We start from the raw sequence: 12,696 nt of genomic DNA, 5'->3' as shown, positions 1-12,696 counted from the left end.
ACATCATCCTCAGGAGTCTGACAGCCTTTCCCTTACATTTGTCCTTGTATTACTCATGTCCTGTAGGAACTGGTGACATGAATAAAGAGAAAGAACCACCTGGCACTGCAACTCTTTTATCTCTCTGATTCTTTGCTTGCTCTGAAAATCTGTTTCTATATAATTATTTTTTTTCCTATATGATTGGCTAATCCTATGAATATTCTTCCCCATAGTAGGAATGATTCCCGTTCTACAGAAAGCAGAAATAATTCCAAAAGCTAGTTGAAGGTCCTGGGTGTCTGGGTGGTGGAGCAGGTCACACCTGCAGTCCCCACTTGGACTCTGGGATTGGTTCTGCTCCCTCTTGTCCTGCAGGTGAGGATCTCATCCCATGAGCTGAGAGACTTTAGCAAGAGTAAAACTGCTCTGCATTCAGGCAGATCAAATGGTCTGAGGAGGGTACAGAGCCATGGCCTTGTCCTGCCTGGAGCTCGTCTCCAGAGCAGGATGAGCAATGTGCCTTCAGTCTGTCAGCTGGGTTGGCTCCCTCCTGTCCCCGGGAAAAGGAATGCATGCAGTGCAGTGCTTTGTTTTCACAGTGACTTTAAAATACTGTACTGCTGGCCTGGAACACTCTGTACGAGGTTCTGGGAGCAATGACTTATTAAATACCTCTGCAAAGGTTCTGGTCCATAAAGATACCTAAGTTTGTGTTGTCTGTTGGAGTACAATGGAGCTGAGAGACCTTGGGAGCTGGTGTGGGTCAGGATGTGAGTGCTTGTACCAGGGGCAGTAAATCTAAGAGTCCAACTGTTTTATTGTGGTCCAATCAAAAAATACTTCTCTAAAAAAACCAAAAATGTGACAAACAGCCGTGTAAATGTGGTTGATACTGTTGATGAGAAAGGAAAGACTTCTAATAAAGGCTAATTACAATGTTTGGTTTTGATAGCTGGGACCTCACAGCCCCTACGGGTCCCAGAGTCTGACAAAGTGGGACAGGCCATATTAGCCATTGCTATTTCTGGAAGAACAGAGAAAAGGGAAACAAAAAAAACATTTTGAATTTCCTTTGGAAATTAAATTTCTAGATTTCATATTAGGTGCAATGAAAAGTGGTGGGGTGGTTTGGGGAGGGTTTGTTTCTTCGTCAATTTTGGCAGCAAATATGAAAATAAGTGGCTTCAAACTGACATAGGGCAGGGTTATATTGGGTATTAGGAAGAAATTCTTCCCTGTGAGCCCCTGGCAAAGATTCCCAGAGAAGCTGTGGCTGCTCCATCCCTAGAAGTATTCAAGGTCAGGCTGGATGGGGCTTGGAGAAACCTGGTCTAGTGGAAGGTGTCCTTGCCTGTGGCAGAGGATTGGAATAAGATGATCTTTAAGGTCCAGACCATTCTATGATACTATGAAAATTTTGAATACAATGGGCATCACAAATTTTGCTAGGCCTAATGGGATGATGTTTAAATGCTGACACGTTTTCCTTTCTAGCCTGTATCCTTTGCAATGGGCTGCAGGAAGGAGGCTTCATCTTTGGGCACAGAATCCAAAGATTTCTGCTGCCTGTCTGAGATTGCCAGGTAATTTTCTGTTACCAGCATTAACCTCAACGAGACTTTTCTCTCAGAATCCTGTTGTTGAAGACAGTGAAATTTAATGAAGTGAACCGATGTGCTCAGAGCAGCTGCACTGCCCTTGCTGTCACATGCAGTGCCTTGTGCCTGCTGGCCAATTGTGCCAGGAGCACTTCTACATGTCAGAAAAATGTGCAGAGATTATGGATGTTTGTCAGCATCTTTCTACTGAAAAATAAAATCTAGGAAAAGGTTATACTGGGTGCCCCAGCCTTCACCTTCTACCTCCATGGCAAGTCCCACCTTGGAGAACCTGTGCAGTATCTGCTGACCTGGAGAGTGAACTCTGGTCCAGAATCCTGAGGATTTTGCTCCTCTTTTTTCTTGCTGCAAGACCCAATCTCTTCTGCTCTTTTTGGTGGTGGAAACCATCACTCCCATTATCCCCCCTGACACCAACCTGTAATACCACTGATGGCTTCGGGGTCCAGCTATTTACCCCACATGTTTTTCTGGTTAACACTATTGTACAGTTATGTAATTAATTTGGTTAATTACTCTTAGAAAAGAGTTTCAGGGTGGAGACACAAGTAGCCAGGTTACTGTGCAGTTCATTTCCTTCTTGAGAAATTGTTGATCTGAAGCTTAGAGGCAGCAGAGAAAGGAAACTTCAATTTTCTGCCTTTAAAATGACAAGGGGAGGGTTTTTAGCGCTGTAGCATGGATCAGTTGTAACTTTGGTCTCAAGGACTTCCTAGAGCAGGCAATGCTTTATCATTCCAAGGGAAGACACTTTGCAATAGATCCTGCTATTTGCTTGTTGCTATAAAAAGACTGAGAAAGGGAGGTGTAGAGGAATCTGTTCTAAACCCAGCTGGTACCAGCTCAGCCCTTCAGGGAAGCACAACGCTTAATTTCTCTTGTACTTCTTTGACCCAGTTAGCATTGCACAAATGTTCCTGATCACAGGACTGTCTAATCCTCTCTTGAATCCTGCTGAATTTTATCTTGTTGACATCCTGCAGCAATTAATTGCAGGAGCTGACCCTGCACAGCAAGGAGGCTGCGTTGTTTTCTGTCTGTGTGCCTTGTTCCAGCAAACCAGGTTTAGCAAAGGCAGCATGGAGGGTCCACACAGAATTTGGCATCTGAGGCAGGGATGTCACCATCCCTCGAGGGCTGGGGATGCCTCACACCCCAGCACACCTGAAGGAAAGCTGAACATTGACTGAGCAGCTCAAATGTCACCACAGCCTGGCTGTGCTTTATGTCACCTTGTAGTGCCTGAAGGAACAGGTGTAGGGATGCTTTGGAGAGAGCTGGGACTGAACCAGGCTGGAAGCAGCAGAGTCCCAGCTGCAGCCGCTCTGGCCCATCCCTATCAGCTTTTCTGGGCAGGAGCAGGAGCTCACCTGCAATATTTGTACCACCAAACTCCTCTTGCCTGCAGACAGTGCCAGTTGTTCGACACCCATCTGTCTTAAACTGGGGTCTGGAGTAGGACCTGGATGTTTCTGGATTCAGAACTGGGCATGATTAGGCCTGTGCTTGTATTTGCTTCCCCTAAAAAACAGTTCTATTTTTTACTGTTTTCCACAGCTGGCTCTGTGAGCCATGTGCAGGTTCCCTTTGTGCAAACCAGTCTCAATGTGAAGCTCCCAGCTCATCCCACTGGATGGATGAGGCTGGGATGGCTTGGAGGCTCAGCAGGTCAGGGATGGCCACTGTGCATTTACACAGCCCCCAGCTCAGCAGGGCTGGCACTGCTAAACAGCCACCAAGGGCATTTGTGAGCCAGCCTCACAATTCATTCTGTGCAGTTTTTGATGCTTCTGTAGCATGACCTGAGGCAGAATTTGAAGAACATCTGGAGCAAGTTTGGTATTTCTTGTGTAATTTCTTTGGAGCCTGGACACTTGAGATGTGGCATCTCCCTGTTCTGAAGCTGAGCTAGTGGAGCTCAGCCAGTGCTCACTGAGTGAGTTGGAAAGATATAAAAACATAAAATAATTAAGGCTGGAAAAGTCCTCTGAGATCATTAACTTCAGCACAGCACAGCCAAGCTCACTGCTAAACCAAGTACCACACCTACATGTTTTTTGAACACTTCCAGGGACAGTGATTCCACCATTTCCCTTGGCAGCCTGTTCCAGGGCTTAACAACCCATCCAGAACTTTTCCCCAGTTCCTAATCTAAACCTCTCCTGGCACAACTTGAGGCCATTTCCCCCTGGTCCTGCCACTTGCTACCTGGGAGGAGAGACCAACACCCACCTGGTACAGCCTCCTTTCAGAGGGTTTTAGAGAGCAGCCCAGCACCTCTGGTATGAACCATTTTCTCTCCCACATACTTGCAACCCAGGGAAAAATAACAAAACATTCAGCTAAGCACAGCTGACTTGCAAATGTCACATTGTGCTGCCAGATAAGATGTGGCAGTGTCCCTGCTGGCTCCTTCTGCTCTCACCGTGCGTGACCACCCGCTCTGCAGAGCAGGGATTTGCTGATCCTGAGGGACAAAGCCACTGCAGGTGTGTGAGGCACAGGCAGATAAAGCCCTGTGCTTTACACACAGGTTTTGCTAAGCTCACAGCAGGCTGATGGGCTTTCAGCTGGGTTAATTTAAAAGCAAAGACAAGAAACAGTTGATACACTGCTATTACACACAAATAAATAAACTAATAATTTGATTTTCCTCATCAGCTGCTATTAGGAATCCGTGCTTTAAATGCAGCAGAAAATTATTCCCATTACAAGCCCATTCCAAAGCACTTAAAGGCTCCCTTTGATTTAAATGGCATTTGGTCAAACTTTATGTAGCAACAAGCTGGTATTCTAAAAATGCCCAGCTTTTCTACAGCTCTTTGCAACAGTCCTAGGAAGCATTGCCTCCAGGACCATTAATTCCAGGAAAGCTGCAATTACCAGGAACAATATCTCTCTATTTACACAACATGTATTTTGCATCAGCTCTAGCTCGTATCAAGCAAATTATACTTGAGAATCCCTGAGCATGGGCCACAAGCCCATGATGTGGCACTTCAAGGGTCATCCCTGCTGTCAACTGTGGCCCACATAAGTGATACCAGCCACACAAACACGTGTGGGCCCTGGTGAGCAAGGCAGAGGGCTGTGCCTGAAGCTTCTGGCTGCTCAATCACAAGCAGTAAAGCTTTCAGCCATCATTTCAGAGCTCTCCTCTGCCCACGGTTACAGTCGCAAGTGGAAAATACAAAACACATCTCCATTAATCACGTCGCTGATGGTTCAGTCAAGGTTTCATTCAAAGCTAAGGGATTCCTGCTAGACACTAAATGCAATTTAACTTCATTCTGCACCATGATAAATGAAGTTAGTCTCCACTTAGGATAGCTGAAAGTTAATTAAAATAAGTCCTCAATGAGCAATTAGGCCCAAATGCAGGCACTTTAGGGCAGGGGAAAAGCCTGGAGCACCAGCCACAAAGCTTCTGCTTTCAGCTGAGACATCCTGGGTTTTGCCTCGGGCTTGGGTCTGATCTAAAAAGGTGGGAGCTTTACCTTTTCCTTGGAGCTTTAAGAGTTGGATTTTTTTCTGAAATCAAAAATAGCTGCTTCGATCCCACCTTCAGTGTTAAAGGCCTTTGTATAAATTGATTTTTAGAAACCTGCTCATACCCCTGCAGCATCTCCCTGTTTGTGTGCAGCCCTTCCATCTGCTCCCGCTTGTCTCTTGCATTACAATCCCTGGCTGAGAGAGTCCCATTTGTGGCACATCCCTGTCTGTAAGGCTCATTATTTTAGTTTGTTTATCAACATCTCTCTTGCTGGCTGGCTGTGTGGGCACAGAGAGGCCCCTCCTGAGGCTCCCTGTGCTGCAGGAGTTTCTGAGCAGCTCCTGCACTCACAGGTCTGATCACCAGAGAGAGGTTCGTGGAGCTGTTGCTCCCTCACCTTCGGTTTCAGCTGATGGATATCTTTGTTGTTTAAAAGACAAGAGTCTGAGGAAAGAGAGGGACAGCTCTCTTTCTGCCTCACCACCTCTGGTTTGTAAATTCTGGTCATGATTTTCTGTGTCCAAATGCATTTACCGTTTGCAGCAGGAAGAGGCTGCATGACCATGCAAGCAAAATTGCCATGTTAGCTCACAGTTTGCTTGTGAACTGGATGTGAAGTGTGAGACTGAAAGCTGCCGGTGGGATTTGGATACTGATTCCCCAATCAAATTAATCCAAATCCCTCTGGCAGTTCTGATGATCTCAATAAATGAGATTTTTCTGCCGGTGACTTCAAATGCAGAGCCTGCCATGAGATTGGCCATGGAAGCAGCACAGCTTTTATCTCTCTCTGTGACCTAAATTCCTTGATAAGGTTTTCTTTCTTGTCTAGAAGCACTTCTGAACAGGCAGCAACTTTCTGCAGGCTTATCCTGACCAGTGATTCTTCAGGGGTTGTTCTGCAAAGAGGGAAATGGGGGAGCATTTTCTGATGGCCCAGGTGTGCATCCATAGGGTGAACAGGGAGAAAAGTGCTGTATAAAAACAGGCCACATTATCCCACCAGCAGCTGGGGGCAGAGAGGCTGTGACAGGGGAGTGACAAGGCTGTGCCAATCCCCATCCCCTCCCTGAACCAGCCCAAATAACGTGTTCAGCAGGTGGGTGATGTTGTACAGCTGTAAAACTGCCTTACACAGGAACTGGTGCATATTTAATTGTGATTTCACAAGGACCAACACGGTCAATTCCAACAGAGCTGATGGTGAAGAAGGTGACCCTGAAAGAAAAAAACCCTCCCTATCTTCTGCCTCTGTGTTAAACCAGCTTTTCTTTTCTTACCTTACTTCTTTTCTACCTGTCACAGCTTCTGCTGCACAGCTGGAATTCCTCAGCCCAGGGCTCCTGGCCCTGCCACCCAGCATTCCCCTCCTGCTGGGAGCTGCCCTGCTCACTCACTGGCACCCAGCCCCACATTTCCCTCCTCCCTTCCCTGCCTCGACACATCTATGACCCTAATTTGCCCCCCATGTCTCTTTGCCCCCATCCTTGCTGCATCCCAGAAACTTTGTCTCCTCTTGCAAAACCCAGTTGCTTGAGTAGAATCTCAGTTTTCACTAAAGAAAAAGTATTCTTTTTCCAGAAAGAGCCAGTTCACTCCAAAGCTTCATTGCTCCAAACCTGGCTGTGCCTAACTCCAAACTCCTGGTGCTCTATGGGCACATAACAGCTGCTGCTGAGTGATCCTGGAACTAACACTGTGTTTTTAAATGTCCCCAGCTCTGAGCCCAGCCCTGCCATCACCCCAGCCCCCACAACCTGCTCCCAGTCCTACATTAGAGGACTTGGAGGCTTTTCCCAGCGTGTCCTGGGATGCAGCTCTCATCTGCTGCCTCTTTGCTTGAGCAAGAAAAGATGATGGGTTTCAGGGGTGTAGAGACTTGCAGGATTACGTGGCAGCTGAGAAGGAATCAGAGTTCTGGGCAGCAGCTGCTAAAGGGGTGAGGAGTGAAGGCCTTTGGTGACCTGGTAGAGTGAGAAGGTGTTTGCACGGCAAGTCACAGCCCATGTGCTGTGGATCAGCCCAGCAGTGAAAATAATCCCCTGTGGAATTATGCAGAATGGAAACAACAACTGGATAGAAGGATTTTATTTGTTTCCTCTGTCAAAAGCAGTGATACATGCAGTTGGCACAAGACTTGTTAGGCATTAGAGTCATAAATATTCACATGGAGAGAACTTTAAATGACAGCAGAGCAGTGAGGACAAGCATCACTTAAACCCCAGCATTTACCTGAGAAGGGAGGGACAGGTGTGGAGGAGGCAGAGCAGGCTGGGACCTCCTGGGTTGTTCAACTTTCTCCATCAGCTTTAATGAATGCTGGAGCCACCTTCACTTCTGTTCTTGCTGTGTGGTTAGTTCAAAAACAGAGCTGAGAAGCAGCTCAGCTCCATAGCACTAATGAGTTTCAACGGGAGAAAAAAATATTTGAGGTAAGAGTTGTGAGGATGAGAAGCTCACTCTCACCTTTTGATCCTTGAGCATATTTACACTTACGTTGGTACTGAGCAGAAGTTGCTTTTTTATTTAATCTGCTTGAGGGTGGTTTGGAAATAACTTGTGAGCATTTTTATAATTGCAGCTTTCCAATGCTCTTTCTCATCTTAGCTGCTGTTGAGCAAACAGCCTGGTCCCTCTGCTCTCCGCTGTGCCAAAACATTTACTCCTAGTAGCAGTAATAATTAGGCTGGTATTGCTTTGCAGTTTTCTCAGCTACACCTCCTGACTGGCTACAGAGAGTGTGGCACTAGACACAGGTGGGTGAGGCTGCTCTGACTGCAGGAGAAAGTGCCAGTGGCAGCTTCTCTGATGGAGAAGTCTCTGTGTGGCAGCGAGGGGTGGCCTGGGCATGTGTCCACTACCCCATGCCAGGACCTCCCAGCCTTGTGGGAATGCTTCTCATGCTACAGACATCCCATGTAGCAATGCCATCAACATGAATTGTTTGTGTATGCTGTGTGCTGGATGGTTGGAACACACATATTTGTTTTTCTCATGTTTCAGTCTTGCAGCACAAAGCAAAGCTCAGTCAACATCATCAGCATGGTCAGGTAGGTGAGAATACAGAAGCACAGGTATGAAGGGAAACACAAGTTATTATTTTACACTGAGGTTCTATGAGTACCAGCCCAGCATCCCTAGGCTGCCCCTCAGCCAAGGCTGCTCTTCTGACCCTGCAGAGCTCTCTGTGTGCCCAAGGGCTGCACCTGAGCAGCAAATCCCGTGGGTGCCCGAGGTGTGCAGCCTGGCTGTCAGTGCAGAGCCCAGTGTGATGCCTGTTTCTTTACAGCTGGCTCCACCACAGCCACAGCACTGCCACAGCAATGCTCTCCAGGGCTCACAGCTCTCCTCCTGCCAGGGTGAGTCCAGGAGTAAAGGGAACAGAGTTGTGCCAGGGTAAGCACCAGGAAAATCCCCACCCAAGGAGTTGTAATATTCTCAACATTGCCCTCCAGCAAATCCTCAGAAAAGACTCCCTATGATTTTTAAGAAATATTTCTTTATGCTACTGCTCTAATGGATGACCTCTCCAGTGGGATCCTGGTGCAGAGGCAGGGATCTATGATGGGTCTCCCAGTAGATGTGTCAGAGAGTGCATTTCATCTGAGCCTTGGGCAAAGGGTTTCTTTTTGACTAACTGTACCCAAGGGTCAGCAACATCTGGCTGCTTGGCACTGGCAGGAAAGCACTGGTATTTCAATGTTCCTACTTCTTCTCCAGCACAGATGGGATTTGTGTTCTCTCCAGCTCTCTCCAGTTTTTCTTCGTGCTCAGGGCAGTTCTAGGCAGTAGGTGGGAGGAGATGCTTTATGAACTGTTGCCTTTCCAAAATGAAAACTGATTGCTGTTTCCTTAGCAGATGAGACTCTGAATTGTCCCTTTGCCCACGGATGAGGGATATGATGGATCACAAGAGTCTGCCTGACTCGCATGCATGTTCAAGCCATATTTTCTGTGTGAGGACTCCAAAGAGAGCTGCTAGAGCACAGGGTGGTTATATCTTGTGAATAAAATTATTCTAAGCAGCTACTTCTTCACACTTCAGCAATGGCTGGGAGCAAACAAGCTTTTATCTTTGCTTCTTTCCAGATGCATCTGTGCTCTGAAATCCAGTTATGGATGGTGGCTTTTTTAGGTACCTGGAAAGACTCGAAGTATCTCTGCTTAGTGGGAACATCACCCATGACATTTTTGTCACAGTGAGAAGTTTCTTTTCCTTCTTTTTCATCTCTGCCTGCTGTATTGAAATTCTGCCTTCTCACAGAGAAGGGCAGGGCTGGGTTTCCTACCACCTTCCCTCTAGCTGAGGGTGCCAATAGCCCTTCAGTGCTAATGAACATGGGGCCATCTTCTTTCTGACTGTGATTATTCCCTAAAACTGTTCCCTCATCCTTTCTGAGATACCTCAGCTCTGAGCATACTGCTTCTTTCTGAACTGGTCTTGGGGAGGGAAGCCTTGGAAAATTGAACACTCGTGGAAAACTGGTTTTTCCTGTGTTTTTTTCTTCCAGGTCTGTGGGACGAGGGTCACAATTTGGGGCAGAAGAGTTGCACTGTGAGTAACCAGCACTGGCACTTTCACCATAGCAGGAAGCCTTGGAGGAGTAAAGATTTCCTGCATTGGTGTAAATTTGCTCCAGAGGGTCCTCTCTGGACCAAAAGTCAGTTTCTGCAGGTGGGACTTTTCCCAGTGGCATCACATTTGAGATGAAATTGGTCAATTTACATTTTGACCTTTCCTGCTGTGTCCCCACAAGCAGTGGAGAACCTGGCACATCTTCAAGGGTCTTCAGGGTCTTTCTGTCCTGACCCTTATGTCTGCTTTCCAGAAGGGCTGGGAAGGTGGGTCTGGCAAGGTGGCAGATGGACTGGATGTAGTCATCGCTGGAGTACGAGTCTGGGCTGGCTGCAGCACTTCCAGCACGCTTTGGGTTGCTGCTTGGATCCTCCATCGCCTCCTCGTGGGTTTCCCGAATGGTTGGGAGAGGCTTTGAGAGGCTCAGTCTGATCCGGGGTGCCATGGCTGCAAGGAACAGAGCAGACACGATCAGTGTGTGAAAACCTGCTGGGGTAAAGAGCTGCTGGGCTTGTTTCTACCTGAGCACCTGATGTCTTCTTGTGGTAAACACAGCTGTTAACAAAAACTGCATTTTAAAACTTTGCTGCCAGTACTTTTATATCCATGGCTTCGTAAAGAGTTTCATAAGTGTACCAAAGAAACCAAGTCATTAAATGTGGCAGTAAATAGAAGGGTCACTCAGGACATCAGCAATGGTGCTCCCCCTGAAGCAATGCAAGGGAGCACAGCTGGAGAGGTGTGGGGCAGGGGTGTGAGCATGTCTCACTGCCCTTGTGGGAGCAGCAAGGCACAAACAACTCCCCTTATTTAATGCTCCTGTCTGGTTACTGTGACAGGGCTCTGACCTCACCCTTAGTCCAAGCAAGCAGGAGCTGAACCGAAAGGAGAGGAGCTGTGAGGAGCACTACCTAAGCAAAGCAACATTACACTGGTCTCTTCTAGAAGCTGTAGATGAGTATGTACAGGGAGACTTTTATCTGTAGTGCATAAATGTAGTTATGGAGAGGTAGGTCCTCCCCTGAGTGCTTACATAGAGTCAAAGGGATTTAACTCATGTCCTTTATATTCAAATAGCCATCCTAAACTCCCTTTAGGATGGATTTCCATCAACCTGCTCCCACTACTCAGTTAAATATATTGAATTACAAATATTTCAGTATATTTTGCGCTGCAGTGTTTTCTAACTGCGCTGATTTTTTTTTTCTCCAAACACTCCCCCCTGTGCTTTGCTTATCTCTCCTTCTGGCAGAGATGACCACATAGCCTGAATTTATTTATTTTTTTTTTACCGCTTCCCCCAGTGAAATTTGTATGTGACTAATCTGCAGACACAATATAGCTTTGTTGTGTGATTAAACGCAAAAGTGCTTTGCTAGCTATTTTAATGCCTTGCTTGCCATTGCTGGAAATAAATCTGGCTTTGTTGAAGCTCCCTGCAGAGCTGCAGATGACACAGGGAGCAGAACCGAGCAGAAGTCGTGCTGAGCCAGGGCAGGGGCGCTGGGTGCCCATCCCTGCCCAGGCTGCTGCTGGCCCTCGCTGCTTTTCCTCAGCCGCTACTGGGAAAGCCAGCCAAGCTGGGATTTGCTGGCCTGAGAGCAGGAGATGCTTGTTTTAAACCTTAGGGCCTTTTTATTATCCTCTCTCCTTCCCTGCTGTGTTTCTCTCGTGTCTTTAAGCCCTAAAGAAAAGGCTTTTCCCTCCCAGCCCCCGGTGGGCTCGGCAGGGTGGGAGCCCAGGCCCGGCAATGAGAGCGGCCGGGCGCTCCTGGCAAGGGGCACGGGCATGTCGTGTTAAATCACGATAGCGCTAATCAGTGACCGAGTGCTGCCAACACGCCCTTCCCCCGGAAGGAAATTCAATTACCAATTTGCAGTAAAACTCTTCCCATGCCGGGGTGGCTCAGGTCCCGGCCGGAGGCGATGCCCCTCGCCCTGGGTCCCCCGGGGAGCAGGACCCGCTGCCCTGCAGCTTCCCTTCCAGCGTTTCTCCAGCATCACCGGCTACCGGCATCCCGGATATCCCAGCGACCCCCAGGCCACAGCCCTTGGCCAGACCCCCTGCCCTTACCTGGGGCTCGGGCGCTGTCGTCTCCCCCGGCTGCAGGGCTCTGCCCGCTCCCTCCTCCCCGTTTCCAGCACGGGAGATGTGCTGTCTAACACTAACCCATGCGCCAGCTCCCTGCCTCAGTCAGCTGATCCCGCTGCCTGTTTTGTTGCTGCTGCTGCTAAATATATCCGCTGGCTGCCTGCCCTGCCCTGCCCGAGCCGCAGCCGGCGGCGCCGGGCCCCGCCAGGACGGGCACCCCCGGCTGATTGCCCGGCCACCGCTCCGTGAGGGCCGGCAGGGGAAGGGCTGCCTGTGCTCCAGGCTGGGGGGGAAAGAGCAGCCCTAGGTCCTTCATGATTTATTGCTGGAAGGGGAATCCTTAGGGTTTGGGGATGTTTTTCTTCCTTCTCTGCCTTATTTTGTGCACAAATTTGTGCTGGTTTACCCAAGAGGCAGTGGGGGTTTGCAGCTTCATTAGTGCTGCTCTCTGCTCTCCTCTGTCCCTGCTCGCATTCTGCTCTGAGCCGAGCATCCCTGGGCCAAACTGTACATCCCTGGATTGAGCTCTACATCCCTGGGCTTAGCTTTACATCCCTGGGCCGAGCTGAACATCTCTGGGCCAAGCTGAACATCCCTGGGCTGAGCCACCCATCCCTGGGCCGAGCTGAACATCCCTGGATTGAGCTGCACATCCCTGGGCTGGGCTGCACATCCCTAGGCTGAGCTGTGTATCTGTGGTGCTGTGGAGGCACAGCAGCAGCCAGCCCTGACACGGCACCTCCCAGGACTCTGCTCCACCAACTCTGCCACTGCTCCCAGCATCATCCCTGTTCGTGTTGCTCTGAGACCACACAAGGGCATTACAGCAAACTGGTTTGCCAGGACTGGCAACATCTGACCTTATGGGTCCCTGAACAGCAGGGGTTTGCCTTTGTTTGCTGGCTTATTAACATGCTGCAAACTGATTGCAATTC

General features: G+C 48.6%; 1 protein-coding gene across 2 annotated transcripts; it reads right to left on the bottom strand.

Moving 5' to 3' along the window:
* Positions 1 to 7,167: 7,167 nt before the first annotated feature.
* LOC111935405 (uncharacterized) lies at positions 7,168 to 11,990 on the bottom strand. Of its 2 annotated transcripts, XR_015276834.1 has the most exons (3): positions 11,744 to 11,967; positions 8,310 to 10,117; positions 7,168 to 8,253 (listed from the first exon to the last, which is right to left on the bottom strand). XR_015276834.1 is itself a non-coding variant. In XM_023935767.2 (2 exons), the coding sequence occupies exon 2, from the start codon at positions 10,113 to 10,115 to the stop codon at positions 9,129 to 9,131; it is 987 nt and encodes a 328-aa protein (XP_023791535.2). In that variant the 5' UTR covers positions 10,116 to 10,117; positions 11,744 to 11,990; the 3' UTR covers positions 7,168 to 9,128. The 2 variants fall into 2 exon arrangements, 1 of the variants encoding a protein (XP_023791535.2); XM_023935767.2 differs by having other exon boundaries at positions 7,168 to 10,117; positions 11,744 to 11,990.
* Positions 11,991 to 12,696: the final 706 nt, after the last annotated feature.

Source organism: Cyanistes caeruleus, chromosome 15, assembly GCF_971803275.1.
Source record: "Cyanistes caeruleus chromosome 15, bCyaCae1.hap1.1, whole genome shotgun sequence".
Taxonomy (NCBI): Eukaryota; Metazoa; Chordata; class Aves; order Passeriformes; family Paridae; genus Cyanistes; species Cyanistes caeruleus.
The sequence above is the reverse complement of the archived record's forward strand: the minus strand, read 5'-3'. Positions and strand labels throughout refer to the sequence as shown.

What these genes read in the sequence shown, in the direction of transcription:
- LOC111935405 (XM_023935767.2), bottom strand. Translation starts at nt 10,115, where the DNA reads ATGGCACCCCGGATCAGACTGAGCCTCTCAAAGCCTCTCCCAACCATT.